At 41.1% G+C, this 27212-nt stretch overlaps 1 protein-coding gene and 1 long non-coding RNA gene across 2 annotated transcripts in view; one reads left to right on the plus strand and one right to left on the minus strand.

Moving 5' to 3' along the window:
- chd7 (chromodomain helicase DNA binding protein 7) overlaps positions 1 to 27212 on the plus strand; it is an 88359-nt gene that overhangs the window by 4118 nt on the left and 57029 nt on the right. Inside the window, exons 2-3 of the mRNA XM_032565126.1 lie at positions 20992 to 22522; positions 24157 to 24491. Coding sequence (XP_032421017.1) covers positions 21088 to 22522; positions 24157 to 24491 — 1770 coding nt within the window. The 5' untranslated portion in view covers positions 20992 to 21087. The remainder of the gene's footprint in view (positions 1 to 20991; positions 22523 to 24156; positions 24492 to 27212) is intronic.
- On the minus strand, positions 356 to 14924 carry LOC116721425 (uncharacterized). The gene is made up of 3 exons (XR_004339599.1): positions 14073 to 14924; positions 4133 to 4427; positions 356 to 2201 (listed from the first exon to the last, which is right to left on the minus strand). It is a non-coding gene; the product is annotated as an uncharacterized LOC116721425 (long non-coding RNA).

Here is a 27212-nt window from a genome sequence, read left to right on the forward strand (position 1 = left end):
AGTGTAGCTGTCTTTAATTTTGGTTGGAGTTGTTTTCTTGAGGGAATGTTTGCATGTAGTAGCTGTGGGCCATCCAGGAAAGGAGTATCAAGCAGATGGTTGATGTACTCTGCTGTCAGGTGGAAAGAATAAATTCATTTTACTGAACTCAGCTGAAGTTGGCAGCAAGATATTGGTAAGATGGACAGCCAGAAATCATTAAAGACGGATCCCTGAATCCGTATTCTTCATATTGCCACTGTTTCTACACTTAGCTGAGTTTAAGAAAATGTGAAAAGGGTGGCCACTCAAGACTTTGCGTAGGAATTTCCTCTTTAAAAAATCTTGTTCTTTAGGGTGTTGGTAGGGACTTCTGGTTTTCTTTGAGGTCTGAGCCGCTGATTCTCATTTTTACCAACTTCAGTCTTTTAATTTTCTTCCCATATGTACAATAATTCAAGAACGTTGCTTTATGTTCTTTGGAGATATCGGTTTTTAATCCAGCAAAAAGTAAAAACGTTACAAGTTTATTCTCATTCATACATCAAAATATATGTATGCATCTAATTTATATTGAAGCACAACCACGATGGGTTAAAAAAATGAAAAGATAAAAACAATTAGCTAAAATAAGATAGTTTTTACTACAGCAGCTGAGCTGCACATTAATGGAGAATTAGGCTGTAAATTGATGCATCCTTGGCTCTCTGTGCAGTTCGGGTGTTTTTGTGAATTGGTAACAAAGATCCTACTTTCTGAGAGCCTGCTGTCTTCATGGACCGACTGGAAGAGTAAGTTGGAATCTGTTCACAGCCTTTCTAGCAACTCTGTGCTTCTTACACCGCTCTTGAAGTGGAAGTTGTAAGACTGCTGGCAGGAGAATAATGAGCAGGTGTTTTCTACGGCAGTGGTTTGCTCTGTCATCAACCAACAGCTGCTTGCGTGTTAGAAAGTTTTCAGACCTTGTTGGGGCAGAGTTATGTCGTCACCGCAGGTTTTTTCCGCCTCCCAAAGTTTTTTTAGGGTACAGATTTGTTCCCGATTCGGTTTGAAAGTAATTAGAAAAGCGTCGTCCTCTCCCTCCGGGAACGGGGAGAAAAATACAATTTCGTGTCGGATGTCACAGGTTTTCAGCCCCACTGCGGAGCGTGTCGTGCAGTCTGTAGGTCAGGTAGCAGCAGGTGGTGTGGTGGAGTGGTCACTTCAGTGCTTAAAGGCCAGTGTTGGTTGAGCCAGATGACTGGTGTTTGTTAGGGTGGCCATTTTGTCTCCCATCATCATCGTGTGTCGTAGACAGCAGCCCTTTTGGGAGGGAATGGAAGTAGTGCTGTTGTTTGCCTCCATCTCTTTCATCTTTGCCATCTATTGCTCCACCTCCACCCACCCACTCCTCTGCCCAAGCATGAGCCTCCCCCCCCCCTCTCCCTTCCTCCCTTTCTCCTTCTCTTCATTGTCACCCTTTCCATCTCTTTTTCTCTCCATCTTTGCCTGCCTGTCGTTTTTCTCCCCTCCCCACTCTCCCTTCCCCTATCCCTCCAGTCATATCATTTCCAGCCAAAAGGTTAGCGGGGAGCTTTAGCACCATGGTGACATTCAAAACCGAGTGTCATCACTGTCTCTCCTGCTCTCTCATCCTCCTCCCTCACCTGTCTCCTTTTCTGCCCCCTCTTCCTCCGTCCCTGCCTCCCCCACCCCTATCCTCCCCCTGCAGCGAGGGCCTTCTGGACCAAGTGCTGTGCCTAGAAGAGAGGCTGGCGTAAATACAGCTCTGAAGTGTTTGTGTGTGTGTGTGTGTGGGTTGGACGTGTTTTCTCGGCCAGTCAAGTACATCTCTGACCCATATGCGTGCGTGCATTTTAATCCTGTCTTTTGACCTCAACCAGTCTGGATCTTGAGCGTATTCTCTCTTTCCTGACCACCAGCCTTCCTTGTGCTGGGATGCGGAAGGCGAACTCAAGGACGCTCCACTTGAAAATACGTGGGAGTTTTGTGTCGTCAGCTGCTGATGAATCCCATCACTAAAAAACGGTGTCAGCGCAATGAGGATCTCATCAGTTCTCCGGCTCTTTCTGGGGTTTAATAGCTCTTTTGTGGCGTCCGCACACCCCTCTTCTGTCTCGCTGTGTTATCTGTCATGTCATGTCATCAAGTGATTCACATGCCCGATGAAAGGTTAAGTGCTGCTTGCTTGTGGAATCAACATCTAGTTAGTGGAGATGGATCTGGAAGGTCAGAGAGGAGAAAGATGGGTGGTAAAAGAATATGTTAAGCAAAGGTACTCGGTCTTTAAACAAAGCTCCTGCACGGTCTTGAGAAGTCTGGAACTTGTTTTTACTGTTTTCAAAGTTTTTCAGGGTGTTTTCACACCTGATAGTCAAGTAGACTCAGTTTGATTGAAACATCAACATTTGTTACATTTTCAGCTGGTGCAGTTTGATTTCATCCCAAACCCTGTGAAAAAGCTGTCCTCTACCTCACCTCTGGTGGCACTACACCAAGAACCACTGAAGAAAATGACATAAAAACCTATGAAGAAGACACTGAGCGCAACCTTTTTCTTGACACTAAAATGGCAGATTTTAGTGGTTGTAGAGATTCTGTTTTGTTTTTGGCAGAAGACCTCAAGCGATTTATCCCACTAATGCCAGACTTTGTTTTGTTTGCATACCCTGAATGCCCTGCACTGTAGTGGGCTTCCTCCTTTTGAGCCATCTCTGGTTTGCTTGGCATTCACATATGCATTTGAACTGCACAAAAGTTCACTTCAACCAAACCAAAACCTAGGTTTGTAGAGGGACCAAAGTTCCACTACGCGTTCACACCTCTCCAAACAAATTGGACTTTCTCGGCAAATGAACTGGAGTTTGTTTAAAGCGGACTAAACAGGCTGGTGTGAATGCACCATAAGAATAGAAAGATGATGAAGCTTTTCTTATTTTAAGATGAAGGTTCAAGTTTCTGGAGGCTGAAGGACAGGTTCACCATCTAAACATAAATCAGTTGAAACATCTAAACACTTTTGAGTCCCTACTCTACTCCTGCAGATGACTACATTTTAAAATAAATTAAAATCTGCATTTTAAAAAAAAATTTTGGTCTTTAAATTAGAGATGCCACAGTCAACTGGCTAGAGGTCAGACTGGATCTGTCCTTCATTGCTTCTGATCAGAGATCCTGTAAAATCATTTTCATTGAGTGCATCAAAACTCTTAAATTTACAGATTAGTAACTTATGCCACAGCTGTATGTGCTTTGATTTTTTTTTATTTATTTATTTCAGAAAAAATCGGATAAAAGTTTCAGACATGCTTTGAGCTCAGAGTAATTTAACAGTTGCTTAACTTTCTGTTGCCTCCATAAAAGAACCTGCATCACATTGTTTTTCTCTTCTGTACAGTTCTTTCGGACAATTTAAAAAAGAAAAAAAACGTATTCGATCAAAATCCAAATTGGCAGGTCAGAATTCAAAGAAGTTAACATTGGCCAGTAAAAAGCCTGACCTTTCTTAATATTTTCATGATGGGCTTTATCAGGTCACAACTCCAAACAGGTTTATAATGTCCTAAAATCAGGACAGAGAAACAAAAATCAAGTCCAAAGTGTGGAGTCTTGTAGGAACGCTTAGAACTTTCTTCCACATTTCCTTTCTTAATCATTTGATTTTATTTTTGTTTCATGTATTAAATGTTGGTTCAATCCAATACTCAAGATGAGCCAAAATGTCCGCAGCTTGATTTTTATCCCACATATACTGGAGCCCTGGATCTCATACAGGATGCTGAAAGGGGCGTTTGTCCCAGGGGAGAAGTTAGCCCACATCTTTAAAGCAACTACCCTGGAGGTTAATTGGTTGTTAGCAGTCAGATGGGTGGAGTTTAAGAAAAAACTGACCAATCTCTGGGGAGTCACTCCAGATTGGCTTTTCCCATTGGTCTAAAAGAAAACATCAATAGCAGCAGTGATTGATGAGGGGGGAGGAGGAGGAGTGATGGTAGCATGGTCTGTGTTCAGCGTTTGCTCGTTCATAGATGAGTGCTTTAGTGGTTTCACTTTTATGGGAATTTCCTCATTAAAATCACTTCGTTGAAGGTTTAGATTGATTCACATTTTATGTAAAAGTGAAAATCTAGAAAGAGGATTAGGAAAGTCCTACCTCTCGTGTTTGTTCAGCAGAAACGTTTCCAAACCTTCTTATGACTTGATCTGAAACGGGATACTCAGCCCCCTTTTCTGCAAAGATTCACAGGCAGGGAGGAATCCTGTACGTCTTGAAAGGCCCCTCAGTCTTTGAACCTTTTGAACAAAGTGGTAGGGTTTCCCCCGAAGCCTACAACCTGGGACCGCAGGCAATGTGAAGTCATTTTCATCGATGAGCAGCAATTTCCCCTTCACCTGCAGCTTTGTGATCTCTGATCCTCAGTTAGGTTGACAGGTCCCACACAGAGTTTCTGATCAAAACCAAAAGAACATGGTTGGATTATTCACACAAATCAAAACCATGCTGCAACATTTCAGTTTATTTTTGGGGATAAAGTGTTTAAAGATGAGATGGAAAAATGTAATTTTATATTAAGCATTGTTAATAATAGGTAATTCTTGCATTCAGATGAGTAGCTGTAGTTAGTTAAAGTAGTGGTCCAGACATAATGCTACAGCTCATCTAGACATTTTATTGCACTTAACCTGAAAAATCTTCACATAACTGTGTTATATTAAAACCTTTCAGAATAGTTAAATCTTCCATGGATGCATCTTTTTCTGAAGACTAACACCAGATCACAGCATCTTAAACTACATGAGGAAGAAGTTACTGATCAGTGTTCTGTAATATAAGCTTCTCCTGTATTGGAGGTCATAAAAAATTGTGTTAATTATTTTTTGCTTATTTTTATTGCTTGACAAAAATGAAAAATGCCATTTTCATGATTAGTGTGCTGGTTAGTCAGAATTTGGTTAGTTCATCTCTGCTTTCGGTTCTCCTTAGCATTACAATTGCCTCACCTTTTTCCAAGCTTGAACGGATGTGCAGGCCTCGACATTATCAGATGCATTTTTACAGTAAATCACAATCAAAGCTTGAGAGAACTTCAACTTGCCTTTTGATCCGCTCCAATTCAAAGTCTAAAGCATGGAAGACATGTCCACTCTGAACTGAATTCTTTTATTCTGATAGAAACTATGGAAGAAAGTAATTTTTGTGGTTTATTTTATTTTTTTATATTGCACAAAGATACTGCAAAACTACTTGTCACTAATTGGACATAGAGCTTATTCTTTTCAGCAAAGTTCGGGCTACGTTTATTCCCCCCACATTCAATACCAAAAAGGTCTGTGACGGCAATCTGAACTGCTGCCACCTTAATGCTCTTCTGTAGGCGGAGTATCGGGAAGAGTAGGAGCTTCTTAAAGAGACAAAGGCCCAATTTCAAGGTGTCACATGTGGCTGTGATGCAAAGTAAATTTTCTTTTTAAGTCATTTTTAATTATAGACAGCATTTTTATGACTGAATGTGTCATAGCTACTTGATTGTGGTATAAAATGACAATATTTGCCTAAACAATGTATACCTTCCTTTAAATTTCCAACATTAAAAAATGTTGTGCATACTACAATCAAACTTAATTTGAAACACGCCTCATTGAATTATAAGCCTGCTATATAGCCGATTCGTTTTTGTTTTGGAATCTCAGCAATAAGTAAAAACAAATTTTTCTCGATCATGAACCTCAAATATGTTAGCCCTTCAAATAGGACTTATTAAGCCGCTTATGAATGGTGAATATCTAAATTGTTGGGAAAAACATGACATTTAGAATCAGCTGTACTGAGAATTTAAGAAAAGGGGGAGGGGAGGGTCTCAGCATATTACTAAAACCACATGGGTCAAATCAGGTTTGTAAAAATAGCTCACTACTTGATACTGTATTTAACCCCAATTCCTACTGTAAGCTGTTTCTGTAAGAATATTAGCTGATCCACACGTTGAGGGTGATTAAAGTGAGATTTCTGTTTATTTTGTCACATTTGGTGCAGTTCTCTTCCCAAACTATAGGGGTTGCTACTGTAAATAAACAATCCCGTTTCACAGCAGAAACTGTGGTGGAAGAAGAGCATGTTCCGAAATCATTCATAAACATTTAATGCGAACAAATAGGATCTTACACATAATGAATCTAAAAAATTTTTCAAAACTATGCGTTGTGTGTGTAATGGCGTCAAGCACATGTGACTGAAACTTAATGAGTCTATTAATCTTCAACATTCCTAATTTAGATGCTGGAGGAAAACATTTTCAGTGGCAGCCTGTTGTCGAGTAAATGTTTTTATAGATTAAGATCCACATTTATGCACTGAGATGAGTTTGATCCTAATATTTTCTGAATTTTAATCAGTTTCAGCTTTCAAACAAGCAAAAGCGTAGCCTGAAGCTCTGTGCAGAAATATGTGGAGTGATGTTCACCTCTTCTTTGCCTACATATTTCAAAGTACTTGTTTCTGAAAGGTTTAAATGTTTGATTCCGTGTTTCTTTTTTTCTCCATCAGTTTCAGGACTTTAACATGACAACCAGAACTAATATAAGGTGGTAAAACAGGTTTTGCCTGATGCTGTTTGCTTTTAGTTTGCTTACTTCAACACACTTGCTTAAAGAAGTGATTTCCAGAGACTACAGAGTCAGTTTCGGAAACCACATAACAGGTTCTTAAGCTCAGTGAGCACGTGCACAACTACACATACACGCGCGTACACACACACACACATTTTGTGTCTCTGTCTCTCCCTGTGCTAGCAGGTTTCTTGGCCACCCCCTGTGGCCTACTTCTCTCCCTGTCTGTCCGTCTCTGCCTCTGCGTCCTCTGGGATCGGGCCGAGAGTCGGCCAGTGGTTTTTCCTACCACATGGTAAAGGCAGGGAACAGATTGGATAAACACAGCCCTTTCCTGCTGACCCACCCCCTCAAAGCACCCCCTCCCCCAAACACATACACACACACTGTCTATTAACAAAGCAGCCGTGCGTAAAATAACCAGATTTTTTCTAGCTTCACTGCTTCTTTCGTTCTTTTTCTGTTCTCTCTCTCTTGATCTCTCCCCCAACTTCAGCCCTCCCCACCTCCTCTTCTCTCTTCCTTCCTTCCTTCCGGGCCTCAAATCCCTGCCCCAAACACACGGCCTTGCATCCCCTCACTTGAGCGTAATTACACACGCAGCTAGCCAGCTCCTGCATGCTGTCCTCCATTTGGGAACAAAGGTATAAATTATGGTGGCTTAGATCCTGGTGGTAATGGGAGGTGGGTGGGTGCACACGTGTCCTCCAGAGGAAGAGGGGGGATCACTCACTTTTTTTTCTTCTTCTTCTTTTCTCAGGTGTTGAATCTGCCTGGCTGCCGTTGTACTTTGTTTCTTGGGCTTTGGTTTGTTTGTCTGTCTGCGTCTCAGAGGAAACATGGTGTTGTTGACATGGCAGAGCCTGTAGTAAAGCCTGGAGGCTACAGACAGTTTAGCTGCCAAACTGTCGACGGCGCAGACAAGACTGCATTGAGTCGCTGTTAGCTAATCTCCCTCCCCTTTTTCCTTCCTTCACCACAGACTAACGCTGCATACGCCAGTTTTCTTTTCACTGCTTTTTGGTGAAGTACCACATTCCACTTGAGTAAAGACAGAAATATCTCAAGTACCTTTAAAAGTAAGAATTCACTATGGAAGTGCTTCCGTCTGACTCTGGGTAAAGAGCGACAGCTTCATGCAAAGCAGTTCACAACATTCCTCAGGCTTACAAACATTATAATTAACATAGAGCAGGAATGAGGAAAGGTGTGTCATGTACAGGTTTTTTTACTCCTGCAAAGGTTTCCAGCAGCTGATGTCGCCGACATGGCTTCATTCAGCCTCACCAGCTTCTTCTCCTGGCGCAGAGTTCAGTTTGGCTGGAAGCTGAACTCTGTGGTACAGTGCATTTATGTGCAATAACTGGAGGTTGGCGACCTGAACTTAAAGTTTTATCATGCTATTTTGTGGTGCTATTGTGATAACAATAAAAGTGGCGATATTTATTTCTTCTTTTTTTTTTTTTGCTAACTTTATGGCTGTGACTGCATGGCTCAGCAGTCATAACTCCACAAACACAAATACAACTCTTGAAAAACATTCTCATTTGTAATACGCCTCAGTAGGATGCCAGTCACATAAAGAAATGTTAATTATATTTTGAAATTTATAGATATTTATTGATACAACTTTATTAAACAAATAGTAAAAATACGTAAAAATAACAACCCCAACCGCACAAACAGTTTTATTGTTTGTAAACATCAATAGGAATTTATCATGAGGAGAAATCAAAACCTTATGAGATTCATCACAATAAATGAGAAACAATACGATAAATTATCACCCATTGTAAAAATTGCAACTTTAAATCTACTAGATAAAATGCATTTTGAAGATCCATTTACACTGAAGTAAATGCATCCTTCAAGAAATGACAGGAGAAAGCCTTTTCACTGAGGTCTGCTTTAGTGTTTTCATATTGACTTTCTTCTAAATGAAGGTCTGTGTCTCATTCACTACAGTGGAAGACGTTGTGATGCTGCTAGCTGCCAGGGAGGCCATTCATTTGCACTATGCTGGCAGTGATATTCTGTGGTTTCGGCTTGGCTGAACGGGTGGCCTCGATAATTGTGGTTTCACAGATCTGCTCGGTCTGTGAATTTTTGAGCCCGGGTGCTGATTGCCAGATTATTTCTCAACTCGACTACAAGTGTTCTCAAATGATCTGGTTGTTTATTTCTGTTTTTTTGGGGGAGCGGATGGGAACTGACTGAATAATACAGTCCATTGTGGGTGGAAGTATTCACACTCTTTAAGCCATTTCATATTTTGTTGCATTTCAGCCAAAAATTTGAAAGCTGGTTAGTTTATGGGAGGGTAGATGGAGCTAGATTCAGGACAATTCTGAAATTAAACCTATTAAGCACTGCGAAACGGTTCACCTACAGCGAGAATAATGATCCAGCCAGAACTACGTTGGAATGGTTTTAGCAGTCAGCAACCTTTACAATCTTTAGAGACATTTTTTGCTCTTATTTTTAATGAATAAAACTGTCTAGAGCCATAAAACGCATATGACCCTTTTGAAAACAGCAAACTTATTTACTGTATAAGTAGGTTTATAACTAAATAAAGATTCTTGTCTAATTTTACATACAAGAACAAAGAAAACAAACTTTTATAACAAAACAGTAAAGCCATTTACTTAATTGAAACTTTCCAAATTTGTGGAAAATGAAGAAAATACATTTAATTAGTAGCCTAATTACAAAAGAACTTAGCAAAATAATAACATATTGTGTCATTGTTAGACGCTTTTACTCTGGAATAAACAGCCGATCAGAATAAAGATGTCATGTAAACATCGCAGTCAAAATATTCTGATTGGGCTCAACTCGATCAAAGTGAAATTGCAATCTGAAGGATGGGAGGTTTATGCTAATTGATGATCTGAGCAAGGTTCATGTAAACACTAAGGGTGTAGTCTTTTGGCTGATCGCAGATTACTGATCATGCCTGTCATTCCCATTCCGATTTTGGCCGATATCTTTTTTTTTTTTCTTCTTTTGTCTGAAATGTTGCTAAATATAGCAAGAAAGGCACTGAACTGACAACAGTGGGATGACTGTTGTTAATTGCAAACTTGCAGACTTGACCTAGCGGGTGGATCAGACCTCTCAAACCCCAAGCAAAAGGCGACAGGTGGACGAGATCAGCTTTATAAGTTATCAGCCAATCACAGATCTCCCAAATTTAAGGAAATGTATCTTCCAACCAATTTATCAGTGCACATTTAGTGAACAGTAGTGCTGATTGTGGTGAATTGACCACAATCAGACACAGGCGCACACAAGCGCATGTGTGCGCTATGTCAATGTGATGTTTTTATCTGTTATCATTATTTTTTTGTCTTCATAACTTATTCGACTGATGCAACTTACAGTCTGGAAAATATTGGTAGTTATGTACCTATATAAATTATGCATTTGGATAATTTTTCTTTTTCAATCCAAATGCATTTCAATCCGATAAGAAATTTTGCGACTGTAAGCATAGCTAGTGTCTCACCTTTGTGGAAATTGTATTCAAATATAGCCTTAAAATGCTTTTAAAAATGCTAAAAGTAGCCATTTTTATATTTATATTTAAATATATTGTCAAAGTTATGAAGAACCACTGTGGTGGACACAAAGAGTCACATTGGACTCCAGAGCGGCAGGTTGCCTAACCCTGGTTTAGGTTAAAGCAATGGGCCAGCTGAAGTTGAGCTTTAAAATTTAATCCAACGAAGCATCTGCACCACGACCTGAACTTTGCTGCTCACAAGCACTCTTCTTTCAGTCTGACTGAGCTTGAGCTGTTGAACAAAAATTTTGGTCCTTATATGTTCGAAGCTGGTAGAAACGGCTGCCAGAGAAGGGTTGGGGCGGTACTTGCACTGAAATGTGGTTGTACAAAGTATTGACTAAGAGGCGATGAATCGGTATCGAAACCACAGAATATCACAGCGCGCCACACTTTTCAGTTTGTAAAATAACGGTTATCATTTTACTTCCATATTCTCCCGTCTGTTGGTCCATCTCAGAATTTGCCCGTAAAGGTTATTGTAACTTGACAAGAGTAGTGAAAGAAGTTCTAGCAGTATGAATACTTTTTATTTAAATGTGTTTCTTTATTCTCACTCAACCAGTGACGGAGCTGAAAATCTTTCCATATTCCCTGTTTGTGCTTTGAAGGGGAAACTGCTGCCACTTCAAGGTCAAAGTCCTGCTACAGAATCTCCAGTTTTATTTTGGGACAAAGTTTGCTTGCAGTAACAACACACAGAAACTCTGAGGAAAATCCTTTCCCACCACACAGAAACTGTTCAGCTGCCCAAATCGGTTACTTAGTGTCTTTTAGTAATAGTCTTTTCTTTTTTTTGTTAGCAATAAGGGTTATAAATTCAGTCATTCTGGGTTTTGTTTGCATTTTGCAACATGATTTTAATCACTTAGGCAATTGCGAAGTTGCAGAAAGCACTTCTTAAGCCCACATGATTATCTAGAGGTTGATTTAAAACTTTTCCTGAAGTTTTGTTTGTGGTTTTTATGTGCATTTTTGGTCCTTTTTTATACCTTTTAAGCAGTTCATTCAGTTCATTTTTGTTGGCTCCAGCATGTCTTGAATACTAATCTGTGGGATTAGTTTAATAAACAATTTGGTTAACCATGCACAGGCTGTCACCTCTGAAAAAATAAAACACCATTCCATCGGCCAGCGGAGCCAAATTACTCCCAGCCCTCTGTTGTGCTAGAGCCTCTCTTTCTGTCGCTGGACAGATAGGAATTTGAAGAGGCTGTTGCACTTGGTAACACACACTCTGCAGTCATTAAACCTCCACATTGTCTTATTGAAATTCTTGCTCGCGAGTCCAAATGAACAACCACAAATAAGTGTGTCCAGTCCCTGCTGGCATTGTGGAGTATCCTAAAACGGCATCATTAAATAACTGATGGCGGCATCCAAACTCGTATTTTTCGTGCTTAACGAAGCAAAAACTTGATTAATTGTGACAAACAGGCAGGCGCTTACTCGATGGATCACGGTTCCATTCTGCAGAACCTATTTGGTAAATAGGTGATAGAGAAGAGGAGAAAAGCCGCCAGTTAGAAGCGTTTTAATTGTCCTCATTAGAGACTACTTCTTTCTTTTTTTCTCTTTTTTTGACAGTGAAGATTGTTAATGTTTTGCCAATTGTGTAAGTTAATTACTTAAACCATCTCTAGAGTATCAACATCTTGGTTAATCACTTAATTGAATCTTGCAGATGCACATGTTGGAAAGTTATTTATTTTAATGCTGTTGCTCTGGTTGTAATAGATTTCCTTTTATAAAGCATTTATTTTTCTAATTGAGACTGTACAACAGGCTGTCATTGTTGCAGTTTTTTTGGGTTAATCACTTGAAAGACGTAATTCTGAACTTTGCTTGCTTTTGAGGTGTTTTACTTCAAGCAGACGTCAAAACAAATGAGTGTCTGGATGTCTATAAATACTGTTACCAACCCAGTTCTGAAACGCAATCAGTCCTTGACTAATGTGAGATGGTGTTGGTACCAATCGGATTAGAGATGGACTCATTATGAAGCATTCATAATCATAGCTCTTTTATAACAGTGTTAGTAAAGGATGTAGGTCTTCCTCCGCCGTTTTTATTAGTAAAATTTCAGAATAAAAGGGGGGGGGGAGACTGGACGAGATGCTTTTAGTGAGTTAATGATGTGTCACCAGCTGAGGAAAATCAAGCTGTTCTTTTCTATGGAACCAATTAAGATCTGACTGTAGAGCCAGAACTGGTTAGCTACTGGAACCATTTGGTTGGAAACACAATGTGAGGCATCCAACAATGATTCTCAAGGCTAAAGTTGGGATTGGAATCAGAGTTTAGATTGGGCCTAAAAATCCAACCCAGCCCGATCTGACCCAATTAACATAAAATATTGGCCTGACGCCAAAGTAAACCCGGCTCGTTATTTTAATTAAGCTTTTATGGCTTTCATTTTTAGACCATAATTTAACTCTTCTAATGTAACTCTTCTCGTTTCTGGCTTTTAACGGCTTCCAGCTCCATCTTGCCTTTTGTGGTAACCACAGGATGAGTCAGGTGGAAATCATCTGGGATGTGTGATTGATGGGAGCAGAACTGGGCACATTTATTGTGTATTGCGCTGCACTTGTTGCAGGCTAATGAACGTTGGCTCTTTTCACTCTTTCCTCAACAGAGTAGAACACCTACCCCTCCATTTATACTATAAGAAGTAGATCAACACAACTTAATATTGTGTATTCTCGTTTGACAGGCTTATTAAGCGTGCCGCAGCTCAGCCTGATCCAACCATCAAGCAAACAATTTTGGCCCGAATTTCGGTTTGGGTCGGGCTCGGGCCATAAATCTAGACTCTAATTGCAATGAGAGCTCCAACAGACCAGATGTAGTTGGAGCGACCTGTTCTCATAATAACGATCTTGGATGTTAATCTTGTTTATCAAGTTTTTGGTAGAATTGGGAAACTAAGCAATCATAAAATGTCTTTGATCATTTTTACCCACACAATTCGCCACTTCTAAGAAGTACAATAAAGTCTAATCAAAGATTTTAAATGACGTAAAAACAAAGTTGCAGCAATGTTAACAGTAGCAGCACCGTATCTCGATCTGCAGTCTTTGCAATTGCAAAGGACTGCGTGGATGCAGTGTCTGGTAGACGGTTGCATTTCAAATGCCATACATGAAGCCCTGGATGCTGGTGTATTTAACCAGTTAGAGAGACCTTCACTGCCCTTGATGCACAAACCTGCTTTAGATTTGAATTAATGACACGCTAAAGCTCAAGGAGAGTGGTGAGGTCATCGGGATGATGGAAGTGAAAGAGAAGACTGAGCAAAATGTGGGTTAATTAATATGGAGATTGTCATTGCAATATTCAACAATAGTATCGCAATGGCACGAGTTCCCAATATCAGACAGCCCTGTATGTGTATGGCACGGCTGCGTTAATAAATCCATCCATCCCTGCTTAATTATTGCAGGGGTGGGGGAAGGCTGGTGCCTGTCTGTAGCAGGCAGATCAGACGGATTGCCAGCCCATTCCATAGCAACGCTACGATAAACAACCATGCACTTTAAAGGGAAAAAAAAAAATCTCCATTCAGTCAAACATGCATCCAAAGAGAATATAAGCTCCACACAGAAAGGTCCCGGCTATAATTTCCACCCAGGACCTTCTTGTTGCTAGGCAAGCCCCTCCATTAATATAAATTGCTTAATTTAGTGCTCATAAATCCGAGTCTGACTTGAGTACCGTTTTGCTGTTACATCCTCTTATTGTGTTTTATGGCTCTCAACAGGTTGTCTGTATTAAATAAATCAAAAAATGGCTCCTGTTTTAACATCCAGTCCTGCCAGTGCGATCAGAATGCTATTTAGCTTGAGTTATGATAGCAACAGATATAGAGATCTTATTCGTCTGGAGTCATGTTTCCAAAAATGAAGGGAGAGGAAACCTTGCAGTTGGGATGTGCTGGAGCAGATGTGCAGCTACAGGTATCTGTAAGAAAGGGGGAAAAAAAACACTTTTCAGTTGCAAGGTTCAACATGGAGCCGATTATCGGCTGTACCAAGTAGTTTGCAGAGGTAGAATGTCTGTGCTTCCTCATCTTGAGCTGTGGCTTCAAGATAAATCTACAACGGGTTCAGGTTGGCTGGCAGCACTGAAGCAGAAAGTTAGGTCAGATTAGAAAAATGTTTTTTGTTGTTTTTTTTACTTTTTCCCCTGCGGTGGTCAGATCGGACGTGACGTAGCATCACCTCGACCCGTCCACACGTGTGCTTTTGGCAGGTGGAGCAGAAGGACGCACAAAGGGCTAAACGCTTCATCCTCTGAGATTTTGCATCTGAACTGGCACGTTGACCAGTCACTTAATTCCCTGTGCAATGACAGCCGGACCTTGGTGCCAAGGTGTGCACGTGTTTGCATGTTTCTGTTTACTGCCAAAATAAAAAAAGAGACAAGAGCTAAAGTTTAACCTGAGGTGGTGGAGGAAGTGGTAAAGAAAACAAATCAGAAAGGGAGGCGAGGACTTGTCTTTTTTTTTGTTTGTTTTTTTTTCTCTCTCTTTTTTTTTCTACGTGGCCAAACTAAGTTTCACAGAGGAACTGACGACCAACTTCAGAAAGGATGACATTCATGCGAGCAATTATTGATGCAAGCTCTGTCCAGGCTGCAGTCGAGCTTTATCCTCGTGGGCACGCTAACAGGTCAGACAAAAACACGAGGAACCTCAGCACAGCCAATAATCTCTTGCTTTCCTTCTTTTAACTAACGCTGTGGTCTGATTAAATCATTCATTGCATTTGTGTGCACACACACAGATACACGCATTGCAGCCTCTGAGTGCTTGTATAGCTACATTTATCTTTTATTGTATAATTCATGGTATAAAGTAGTGTGCTTCTGACACAGCTGACAGGAAATCGGTTGCCTTCATAGTAGCTTGCTGCAAAAGGATGTGAAATTACACTCAATTACTCTCACCTGCCGCACACACAGACACGTGGTGAAACTTTTCTTGTCCTTCCTGTAGTGATTGAATTGCAAGAAAACAGCCTTTCAGCTGCAGCGCACACCATAATCTAGCTGTGCGCACCACTCCAACAGCTGATTCTCTGCTTGAACTTTGAGTTGCTGTCGGAAAGTTCTTTTTTTTAATAATAAAACTGCCAAAGTCTTTTTTTTTAACCTTTTAAACAGTATTTTAAAATTGTCAGTGTAGTTTTTGTAAGCTCTTATAATTACAAACGGTATTTTTGATGGAAAACATGAAACGGTGACATGCTTTTTACTTTATACTAAAGTTTCTTGCACTTGGGCTAAGTAGTGTTTTGTTTTTTTACTGAAGACTTAAATTTGTTTTAGATAAAATTTTAAGGGAATAGTTTTCATTAAGGGTTCACTGTGCTGCTACTCACCTTGCAAGTACTGTAATTCACGATAGAAAGTTAGTCTCTCCAAAAGAAATCTCAAATGACACCTTTTGGGTTTAATTTTTTTCTTCAGCTTTGTATGAAATGAAACTGTTGTGTTATATCATTATTGTCCATTACATTTGTGATTGTTATATTTTCGGTAGGCAGCTTATTTGAATCTTGATAAGGCAGCATTTCTGCTTTCACTACACTTTAACCAGCATTGATTGTGAAGCCTTGCCATTGTTGGCATGATGGGAACCACCATGCTACACATGGGTGCAAATGACCAGCAGAGAATCTTATTCATCAGAAAGGGGGAATTACACAGTCATGGCAGGGAAAAATCTAAGACTGTGTACTTACTTATTTAGATCTTCTTAGTCTGCGAAGGTTGATGTTGTTGCATTTGTTACCAAGCAGCCAAGCTCACTTCTGCAGATTAGATCTCAGAAAATTTTCTACCAAGGCTTTTGCACTAATTTACTTTTTAAAAAGAAAGGTTCATAGCTTCAGATTTTGCTCAAATTCTCCAGTATTTGCTTAATTTTTTTTGTACAAACCCAACAAGCCCATACCTATATCTTGACTCATTTTAAAGTAATTAAGTCTGTCTTTACTCTGATTCTATGCTAAACATGTAGGAACTGGTTTGTGAATTTAGTTCATGTTGAAGATAGGACTTTATTCAAATGTTGAATCTCTAGTCTCGTGGTTGATTGTTGAGGTGAAAGTAAAGTTGATCCGCTTTGTACGTTTTAGTCTTTGAACAGAGTTTTTCTATTTACAACCTTATTTATTATTATACTTTCCATGCAATCAACTCTTCTTATTACCCTAAACAGTATGATTATATAGTTTCGAAAAATTATTTTCCACTTTAAATAATGGCTTTAGAAATAAGTGTCTGTTAGTCTAATGTCATAACCAGGTTAAAAATGTATGTAATTATTCAGTGATTGAATCTGTCCTTGTACAAAGAACTTAACAAACCTGTTAGTGCCTGTCTCAAATCTAAAGTGTTTCTCCCAGCTGAGCATTTGACCCAGCACTATGAGCCCAAAGCATAGATGGAATACCTATACAGAAGAAGCCCTTCGTTTTTGAGGTCTGTTGGAACAATTCTGGAGTCAACCTGATGACTCAGCAATGAGAAACTTCCCACATACCTGAGACGGTGGCCTCAGTACAGGAACACATTGTGACTGATGGATCACCATGTTGTGTTGGGTTACTTTTTCTGTTGGTAATCTGTTAAGCAAATCGAGGCCCAATACCACAAGTGAAGTAAAATGATGAATATTATATTGTGCAAGTATATGATCAGTGGCATTTTTCTGAGAAAAGAAGGGGGAAGACACTATAGCCTCTGTATGTGAGAGACCTTTCTTACCTCTACAACACACAGGGCCCCAATTGCATTAATTTTAATTAATCCTATTTCGATATATTGCAAGATATGTTTCTTCTTCATGAGCCACATGGAATTTGCTTTATTTTGTCTTTATTGGAATCGGGGGCCGAGGAGGGGAGGAAAATAACTTAACCCATATCAGCTGACTCGTATTTGGGCAATTCAGTTTTGTGGGTCGAAGGGGTGATGTAGCAATGATGACGTGTTTGGTCAACTAGCTAACATTAAAATTAAAAACAAGAGTCAAATGTCATTTCAGATGAGAATGGCAAGAATGTGAGATACATCATCAAAATTTGAAGCTCCTGCTCAGGCAGTAACGGGACGGCTAAACTGAGTTTGTCCACCAACATCTATGCCACGTGACACTCCGTCATCCAGGGCTCAGACTGATGATAATCACTCTGTGACTTTTAGCATTTTGGACAATGCCATCATTACTGTTCATTGTGAGTCTTTGCTGACATGATACTCTGTCCAACCTCGCTAAATATTACATTATGTGAAATACAAGGTCATATATTATCCAACAATTGTCATGCTCCAAATAGTCCTTTATGGCATCAGTACTTCACGCTGATGCAGCAATGACGATATATCCACCATATGCTGGTAAAGAACTGCCAGCTTCATTTTTCAAAACTCACAGCTTTGTGGAATGTCTCTGTAATGAGAGATTTGATGGAAATGTTTTGTGAAAGAGGCTACTATCACCATAACTTTGTCAACTTTGGTACCAGAGTGTTTCCCAAGCCTGGTTGTCGGTGACCACTACCCTTCATGTTAGATGTATCCTTATTCTACCTTACCATATTCAAATGATAGCATGACAATTGAAGTGAAGCAGAAGCCTGTTAATCACCCATTCATTTAAGTCAGGTGTGTGAGGAGACGTCGAAAACTTCCAGGACAGTGGTTCATGAGGAGCAGTGTTGGGAATCAACACTCTACAATGTTTCTTTTTTTATTTTGGCTGAGTGATCTAAAACATAAGAACCATTTCTCTTGTTTATTAAATAGATGTATTGTAATTACTTTATGGTTGTATTTTTATCTGTAGAAATGTATCTGGTAAGCTATAAAAGCTGCAGAACTCTGCAACCTGGATCTTGGAGAAAAATGTTCATTTTGGACAAAATCATTTGAGCCTAGAGACATTAACATCTATATTGTGCTATTTGTACAATGTACAGTTGTGACATTATCTTGCCATGTCAATATTGGTTCCAATTAACGCACATTCTCCACATATTTGATCCCATCACTTTCTGTGAGCTTTAGCATCCCACTCACCATCATCTACGTTATGTATTTTGGTTTTATGGTTGAACCAGAAATAGCATTGAAGTACAGAGTCGGAATGCTAGGCACTTGATATCTTGTTGACATCCAAATCCTGCGCCTAAATATTCCTTTGTGATATTGATGTTGTGCACATTAATTTTGCAGTAGCATTTCCTAAGTTACTGTAAACACTATTTTCTGGTGTCCATAATTTCATGAAATGAATATGGAGATAAAACGGGCACGGGCCACTTCCCAGCCCTCCTCCATTCTTTTCCTAACTATCATTTTGTGCACACATATAGAAAAAATATTTGGTTCAACTTAACCTGATTCTGCCACATGTTGGAAAGCATTTCACAAAAACTAAAATCAACGACATATATGACTCTTGGTTTTTATTTCTGCCAGATTGAGCTCCTCTTCTTCCAGGCAAAATAAAACTTGTTGAATGTTGGATTTACTGCACTTCAGAATTTGGAAAGGACTTATGCATTCGAGTTAGTGAAGCTTTCTTTTGAAGCAATGTCAATATATGATATCTGTGCGTGTCTTTGGATATCTTTCAGTTACTGTGCATATAAAATCAAACGGGACTTGTTGTGGTAGATTGTTTTGGGTTCATGAAGTAATGCTGGAAAAGACTTGTTCATTCTGTTTACACAACAGAAGTAAAAGCTCATACCTGGCACTGTAAAATCCTCAAGGAGAATCCTTTTTTTTTCTTTTTTTTTAACTCTGACATCTCAGGCTGATGTAATGTAGCTTACTGAATTAGCCTGTTTGAACGTTTAAATGAGTTGAAAGAATAAAGGTACTCAAATGTGTGTCTGACTTAGTTAGATTAACCGCCTTCTAATAAATTTCAAGCCTTATTGAAATAGTGACACTACTTAAAAATTTAATAGCATCAAGTTTCTTCCTTTGTCTTCTTAGGAAATTGAGAGATTTTGTATTGTTATTGAGCACCTTTTTATTTTTGGCCAATTCAAACATTAAAATATGTCAGCAGACCTGAGAGATAAGCTTAGCTGTTAGCTTTCTGCTAGCACTTCTCTAAAACAGCTACCTCAGAATAACTCTGTGCTGCTGCAACACATAATGTGAGAGAATGGATTTTGTACGGGGGCATAATTACATTCAGGCACATTATATTTATCGATAAGGGAAACTTTACTAATGTTTGCCCACTCTGTTTGGGGAAATAATGAGGGTTTGGTCCCTGATACCTGCTGCGCTCTGTAATGAACCCATAAGTGGCTGAGGGGAAAAAAATGGTGGGTGGGAGGGAAGATTTGTGGAGGAAGAAAGAAACGAGGTTCAAGGGGGAGGGAAACCGTAGCAGCGGTACAAGTTGGCTTGGGTGTTGTTTTTGCACCGCATAGAAGCAACAAGCAAACCTCCCCCCACCTCCTCCCTGTCCTGCTCTCTACTACTCAAACTCACTGATGCATGTTTCAATCCACCTACCCCCGCCCTCTCGCTCACGCAGAATGGGATGTTGCGTGGGCTACCGAATCAGTAGGATGACAATTAAATTCATATCGGTCGTTCTAATTTTAACACGGCTTATTTTTCACCAACGTATATGTCCTGAGTGCGTTTCCCTGTTTGCTTTCTAGGAGAAGTGGGGGTCTTAAACTTAAAAAAAAAAAAAGCAAGCAGGTGGTTAGCTCTGTTGTCTTGAAACATCTGCCTGAATAGTTATTGAATGGGCTGCCATGCGAGTAGCTAAATAGTGACTGACTGGTTTACGTAAAGTCTGTCTGCCCCGGTGGCTGGCTGATTCCTAGCTGGATGGCAGCTGCTGCTGTTCAAACAGAGCTGCATCTGCTCGGCCCTTTGTTCTAACGCACACTGATAAAAAAGAAACACACACACTTGGTGACTCCAAGTGTGTGTTAGCAAAGAAAAGAAGTTCCTTTGTTTAGTTGTGAATTGGAGTTTGGGGGGCAGGGTGCGGGGAACGCTAATGCGAAATGAGTCTCTCTTCTGGTGTGGAGGTTATATATATATTTCTTTTTTCCATCTCTTTCCCCCTGTTGTTGTGGTTACATATAATTAAGTTTTTCTTTAAGGTTGTTTGGTCATCTTTGCAACTTCTAGGGTTGGAAAAATTAGAAAGTGTTCAGAGTGAATTCTTTAAAATACCTCATAAGTGAACTTTATTAGTATACATTTTAGCAATAAGACAGTTCAGAGTACTTTACGCCATAAAAGCATAATACTTCAACAAATTATGAAAGAAGCAATGAACATTGCATTTTGTCAAATCATCATCAAATATATTGTTGTACCTGTTACTATGAATCCTGTTATTATGAATTGAAGGCAACTCTAAACATTTTTTTTTTAAGGAGCTCAGTGTTTTTGGCTGTTTTTGCAGTTTTCTGGGAGTTTGTTGAAAATTTGAGGAGAATAGAAACTGAATACTGCAATTTCATGTTTGGTTTCATGTAAGGAAAGTGCTTTAGAGAAATGCTACATTGTCAATTTTAAATTTAAAACATGATTTGATTTTATTTAAGATCACTTTAATCATGCTCCAAACCTTTCGGCAAGTAGCAATATTTACCAAAAAATGATTTTATCAGTCTGTGAAAGATCAGAGCAAAGAAAATGGCTGGATTTCCTTTGATGGGCTGTGATTGGTAATCTGCAGGTGGAATACCAAAACACACAAAGCGAAAACCTACAGCTGCTCTTTGCTGTTATGAATATTTCCACTAACATCTTATTTTCTTTTTCTGTTTCTCCAGGAACCTTAATGAGGACGATGGAGTGGAACGCTTCAAATTAGTGGTTAGCTCTTCACTTCACAGCACACCTCCCATCTGTGGGCCCACCACCCAGCCATGGCGGACCCAGGGATGTTGAGCCTCTTTGGTGACGATGCAGGGTTGTTCTCGGACGAATTGGATAGTTTGGGAGACTGCTTCCCCCAGCAGTCAGCGGCTGGCCCAGCCAACCCACTCGCCCCACCCACAAACCCATCTCTGAACCACGAGCACCAGGGAACCAGGGCTTACCACCAAGGGATGCTTCACGGCACTGGGACCGGACCGGGGCAGTCCAAACTGGGGCAGATGTATGAGCACAGCCCGTATACAGGCTACGATCAAGCGGGTGCCCCCGGAGGACGGATGATGGCCCAGAACGGTCCCAGCCAGGGCTCGCCGACTGTGAACACGGCCATGAACGGCATGACCTCCCACTACCACAACACCCCAGCTAACTCTAGCAACACTCACCACGGGTACCAGGGTGATGCTGGGGCAGCAGGAGGAAGCGGGGGCGGAGTTTGGGGCCCACAGCAGCAGAGCAGATCTGTGTATCAGCAGGCTTCAGCACCATCAGGGGCTGGTCCCAACCAGATGGGAAGCTACCAAATGTCTCAAGGCAACTACGCTGGCATGCAAGGTCCTCCTACATCCGGTGCAGCACGCATGAATCAACACTACCCTTCACAGAGCATGGCCCCCGTTCCAGCTCAGGACCCATCTCACTACTTAGGACATGTTGGGATGGGGGGGGTCCAGATGAGACAGCCTCAGCCGCAGCCCCAGAACTATCCCAACATGGGCCACGCACCTCGATACCCACACTCCCCTTCTAGACAACCTCCACACCAGCACCAACAGGGCATGGCACCATTCGGGGGTGCTCAGTACCCTGGCTATCAGCCCCAATATGCTGCCATGGGGCCTGGGATGGGCCAGGGGGCTAATGCTAACGTCAGCGCTAACACCAGCCAGGCCATGGGAGCAGGGCAGCTGGGCCAGAGGTTCAACCAGGGAGTGAGCTCAGCACCGGGGCAACAGGGACAACGATACCCCTCTGTTCCACCCCACCAGCCCCACTCTGCCTCAATGCAGCAGCAGGCAGGGCAGCAAGGCCAGCCTATGCATCCCCTAAACCACCCCCCGAATCTTCCCCAACCTCCAAACCAATCCCAATCCCACCTTACCGCCCCAGCTCAGGGATCTTACCCCTCCCCGTCGTCTATGTCCCCAATGCGGGTTCTGGGAACCCCAACTCCTCCTCCCCAGCAAGGAAGACCCCCCAGCGCAGGACTAGCCGGGCCTCCGGATGTCGCAGGATACACAGCAATGCATTCTCCGCCCAGCGCTATGGCCCATGCACAGAGAACTCCCCAGACCTCCCTATCTGCAGCACACCCACAACACCAGCAGCCCCACAACATGCCTCCCAGTGCAGGGCAAATTTATCCTGGCATGGGGCCTCAGCGTGGACCACAAATCGGGCCGACTCGGCTCCAGCAACCACAAGGTAAGCAGCCGCCAAACTTCATATTTACACTCATGCACCAACTGTAGAGTCTAAATACAAAACAAGGCTGGTGAAGTTTCTTTTTATTAAACAGATGGTTGAGAACATTTGGCACCATGTTGGTTCCGGTGAGAGTTTCTGTTCACGCTCATTTTGTTAAGGCGGTGGAAATAAGGAAACATTGCTGGTATCTTTAGAAACAACGCACAGATTTAATGGATTAACTTTTTTTATTTTTTTTCCAAAGCTCAGTGCTCTGATCAAAGAGTCAGAAGGTGCTATATTTTGGGGAGTTGTGGGATCTTGCTTAGGATCAAAGATGAGGCTTGTAGAAATTTTACAAGATTTTGCATGTTTTCTTCCAACTTTTTCCAAATGTTTCCTATATTCTTTGCAGATACTTTAACTGGTTATATTTTTAACTCATTGAAATATATAATTTTCTTTTTATATATGTGTCCGTTCCAGGACAGAAGGGAGAAAAGACCAAGACAGGACGAATTACATTCTGACCATACACACATAAAACCTGCTTTACAAGAGGAAAAAAAAAGTCTGTCCTTTACAGACAAACTTTGGTGCCTCAGTCACTCAGAAGTCCTTAAAAATGCTCAAAAAGAGACAATAGCCTTCATTTTCAGGCCATTCTGTGAGGGTAACCTAGCTCTTCATGGCACTTTGGTGCAGAAACCAAGAAAACATGTTTGAGCCAATGACTGTAACCCTCTGAAATGTCTAGATGAGTGTACAACTGAAAAAACTAAAGTTGTGAAGGTTGGTGACCCAAAATGGCCTTGCAGATTAAAATATGAATAGATAAGTCTAACCATCCAACACAAATCTATAGTGATGTTTGTGTCTGTTGAAATTTGTGATGAATCTTAAACCTCCATGATATATAATGGTGGTTTTAAGATGAAAGATGCATATAAACTACATTGTAACAAGTAAAGGTTTAAATGTAGCTGCAACAAGAAAAAAGGCCAAGTTTCTACTGGGATACGAAGTCTTAAAATAATTTTTTTTCTTCTTTTTTCCCATAAACAAGGGTTTTTATTTTAATGGACCCAGAGAACATCTTGGGACCACAGATTTTAACCTTGTTTTGACTTTTTGATTAATGTAGATATGATTATTTGAAAGGCATTGATATATTGCAATGTATCAATGCCTCGTTATGCAAGTTGACAAAACAGTCCAACAATGGCTTAAATCTCAAAACTTTGTGAGTCTTTAATTGTATCACCAAAGCCAGCAAAGAAGTAAATCTTGTACCATCAAGTCTGAAGAATTGAATAAAAAAAACCATAAAATATTTGTTTAAAGATTTTTCATCTGCATCTTAGTCCAAAATCTAGAAATGTTTTGCCAGAAAGAAAGCCCAGACATTTGCAGTAGGAGACAAATTCAACATTTAAAATCTAAAAAACAGTGAAAGAATATGACCCAGATTTTGTATGGACTCTGTCCAAAGATTATCTGTGTCATCAGAATAAAAATGAAACGTTTACTGGAACCATTCCTGTTGCGAGGTAATAAATGGGAGTGGTACTAAGACTGAGCCCTGAGGAACTCCTATAACTGTATTGCTGTCACCACTATAATAATCCTTCATCTTTGGTTTCTCTTTCCAGGGCCTCACGAAGCCTCAGTCAGCCAGGGGGTGGACCAGCGCCTGCTCCAGGCCCAGCAGCAGGCCTCTCGAGGTGGGCAGCCCATGCCGTCTGCTCCTTTGGGGTTCCAGGGTCCGCCTATTGGTCAACACGGAGCCCCTGCCCCTAACCAGGGCTTAGCTCCACCTGCCCAGAACACTCAGACGCAGCACACGCATCTGCCCCCACACCCCCACCACCTGCAAAGCACGCCCCCTCCTCCCAGCCAGGCCTCCCACCCATGGGCACCTCAGCCATCTGCCCCCCACCCACTCTCCTCACCCCCTCTTACCCCACAGAAAGTGCCTCACATACAGGTGAGTCTCCATCAAACGAACACTTTGATGTGGTAGCGAAGCTGCGAGTGTGAGAGAGATCAAGACTATGCGCATTTGTTTTTGTGTGTGGGTGTTTTTCATGTGAATGTTTATTTTTCATGTGGGTGGGGAAATTGTGTGTATGTTTTTGGAGTCTAAGGGAAGTGTGTGCGCATGTTCATAAACGTGTGTGTGTGTGTGTACATGACATTTGAGAACGCAGCGGTGTATCGGGTACTGGATCATTGGGGTTTTGTGTGTGTTTTTGCCCTTTGTGTGTGCCGGTGTCTGCCCTGTGTGTGGTTGTATTTCCGTGTGTGTGTATGGGGAGGGGGGGAATGGATTCTTGCAGCTGTTTGCTTCCTGTGAGCTGCATATCCTGAGACACGTGTGCAACACACACATGCACACAGGCACGCGCACAGAGGCGCCACCAGAATAATCTCTCCTCGCTCTTGGTCCCACTCTCCCCCCTCCCCACCTTCTATAGAGGAAACCTCCCTTCCTGTCTCCCCCCCCTTCCTCGTCTCCTCTCTTTCCGCTCTCTCTCCACTTGTCTGTCTTTCTCACTGTTTGTCTTATCCACTTCAGGGATATCATCACTGACCTAATGCTGTGTAGTGAGAAGTACAGAGAGATGGGCAGAAAAGGCAGATGGTTTATAAGATAAAATAAATGTCTGGTAAGATTTTAGAAGGTTGTAAAATTGGCTGTGAAACTGAGGTGAAAGAGTGATACAACTTGATTTCACTGCTGGAATCTTCTCCAGGAACCAGGGCAGCTTTTTGGCGGCATTCTCCTCCTACAGGAACCAGGGCCAGTAGTAGAAATGTATTCCAGACTACTGCTCTGGTTGGGTGATGGTAGTAGAATAAGTAATTTTATTTATATAGTACTTTTTCAGCAACGAGGCAGATCAAAGTGCTAGTACTTTTCGTATCTTCATACAAAGGGTGTAAATGAGCCTTCTCCCTGTTTAACCTCGTTGAATATTCATATTTCAATATGAAATAACTTCAAATTATGTAAGAGCATTATTTGGTGTGTTTTTTTTCTACCAACCTGCAAACACAGTAACTTATGTTAAATATGACAGTTTTAGGGAAATTACATCCAAATACTTTAAAGAAGCAGTTAACCTTGGTGTATTTATGTATTCAACATAAACACAGTTAAACTTACATTACCGAAAAGCAGCATTTTATCTCAACAGGAGCCCATTTTTCTCTCTTCTGTACATTGAAAATGACATTAAGATTTCCCATTTTCTCAGTCTGTAGCGATCTTCTTTAGCATTTAAATCACAACTGCTACCAAGGAATCCTGCTAATGCTGTTGGTCTGACTTCACTGTTTTCACTGTAAACCTGCAGTTTTAACAGATTTACATCCTATAATAGCTGTAGTTCATCTCATATGTATTAAGTTGTTGAAGAGGCAACATATTTTCGCAGGAGGAATGCGGTCATCTCACCATTAGTTGTAGTTTCCATAAACAGCCCAGATTTTGGACGTCACTTTGAAATATGCACACTTGGTGAAATAGAAACTTCAGAGACATGGGGTCCCAAATCCTCCAAAAGTCTTCAAAGGGTCTTAAATTCATGTGTCTAAATTAAGGCCTTAAAATGTCTTAAATCCATTTTGAAAGAGCAGCTTTGCCAAATAGTATCACCTTCCTAAAATGATGTCCTAAGTCATTTATTGCAAAAAAAGTCATTTTGGCAAAAAAACCCCCAAACAAACTCACCACCTCTTTTTTTTTATTTATTTATGTATTGCAGCAAAAGATCCTTAAATTTTGTCAATAGAAGACTATTTAATCTGATGTATTATATGGGAGTTTGTTCACTCGTGGGACTTTTCTGTCAGGCAAAAGTTTTGAGTCACACTCATTGCATTCTCTGACTCAAGAGGGCTGAAGCTACCGCTAACTAGCTGCTAACATACCTCATTAGCCATCTAACCTTTTTGCGTGGGAAAGATCAAATTTATCGCCAGTTGGCTGGATGACATTTGTACATTTCTGAGGAGATATCGGTCTTGAATTTTATTCATAATGGTCTTAAGAAGTCTTACATTTGAATTGGCGAAACATGCAGAATCTGACAGATTCACTTCCATGGGGAAAATATTTTGGGACGACACAATGCATGTGATGAGGAGCACAGGATCCTTAGCAAAAGAGAGGAGGGCTGGTGGGGAGAAGTTCTCATTTCCAATAGTCACATTTGTGTGTTGGAGTCGCCTGCGTCACGTGCCCCTCGCCTTCCATTAGCTTGTTTTGTTGCTCAAAGCCCCCTTTCTCCACTGACCCATTCATGCACAATAGCAGCCCTGTGGCCACACAAACACAGAGCTAGTCCCCTCTTTCCCTTCCGTCTGCTTCCCTACCCTCGCCTAGCGCTCCCCATCTCCAAGACGGCGTTTTTTCCGCGTTCCGTGGTTGACATTTCAGCCGTCACACTTAATTTATCCAGGACTCCTGACCTAGATGCCAGGTTGACTGGTGAGCCCCACTTCTCGCCTGGGCGCGCCGCGTGCTCCGTCCCGACTTAAGCTGCCGGCCCCCGCTTCCCCTGTTGATACACACATACACAAGCATTGATGGTTTGGTCCAGAATAGGATGGTGAATTGCCTTGAGAAAAAGGAGAGCCTCACTAGAGGAGTTGAGGAGGAGGTGTGTGTGGCACAGAAAGGGAGTTCATCTCATGATGCACT

This window comes from Xiphophorus hellerii, chromosome 6 (genome assembly GCF_003331165.1).
Source record: "Xiphophorus hellerii strain 12219 chromosome 6, Xiphophorus_hellerii-4.1, whole genome shotgun sequence".
Classification (NCBI taxonomy): Eukaryota; Metazoa; Chordata; class Actinopteri; order Cyprinodontiformes; family Poeciliidae; genus Xiphophorus; species Xiphophorus hellerii.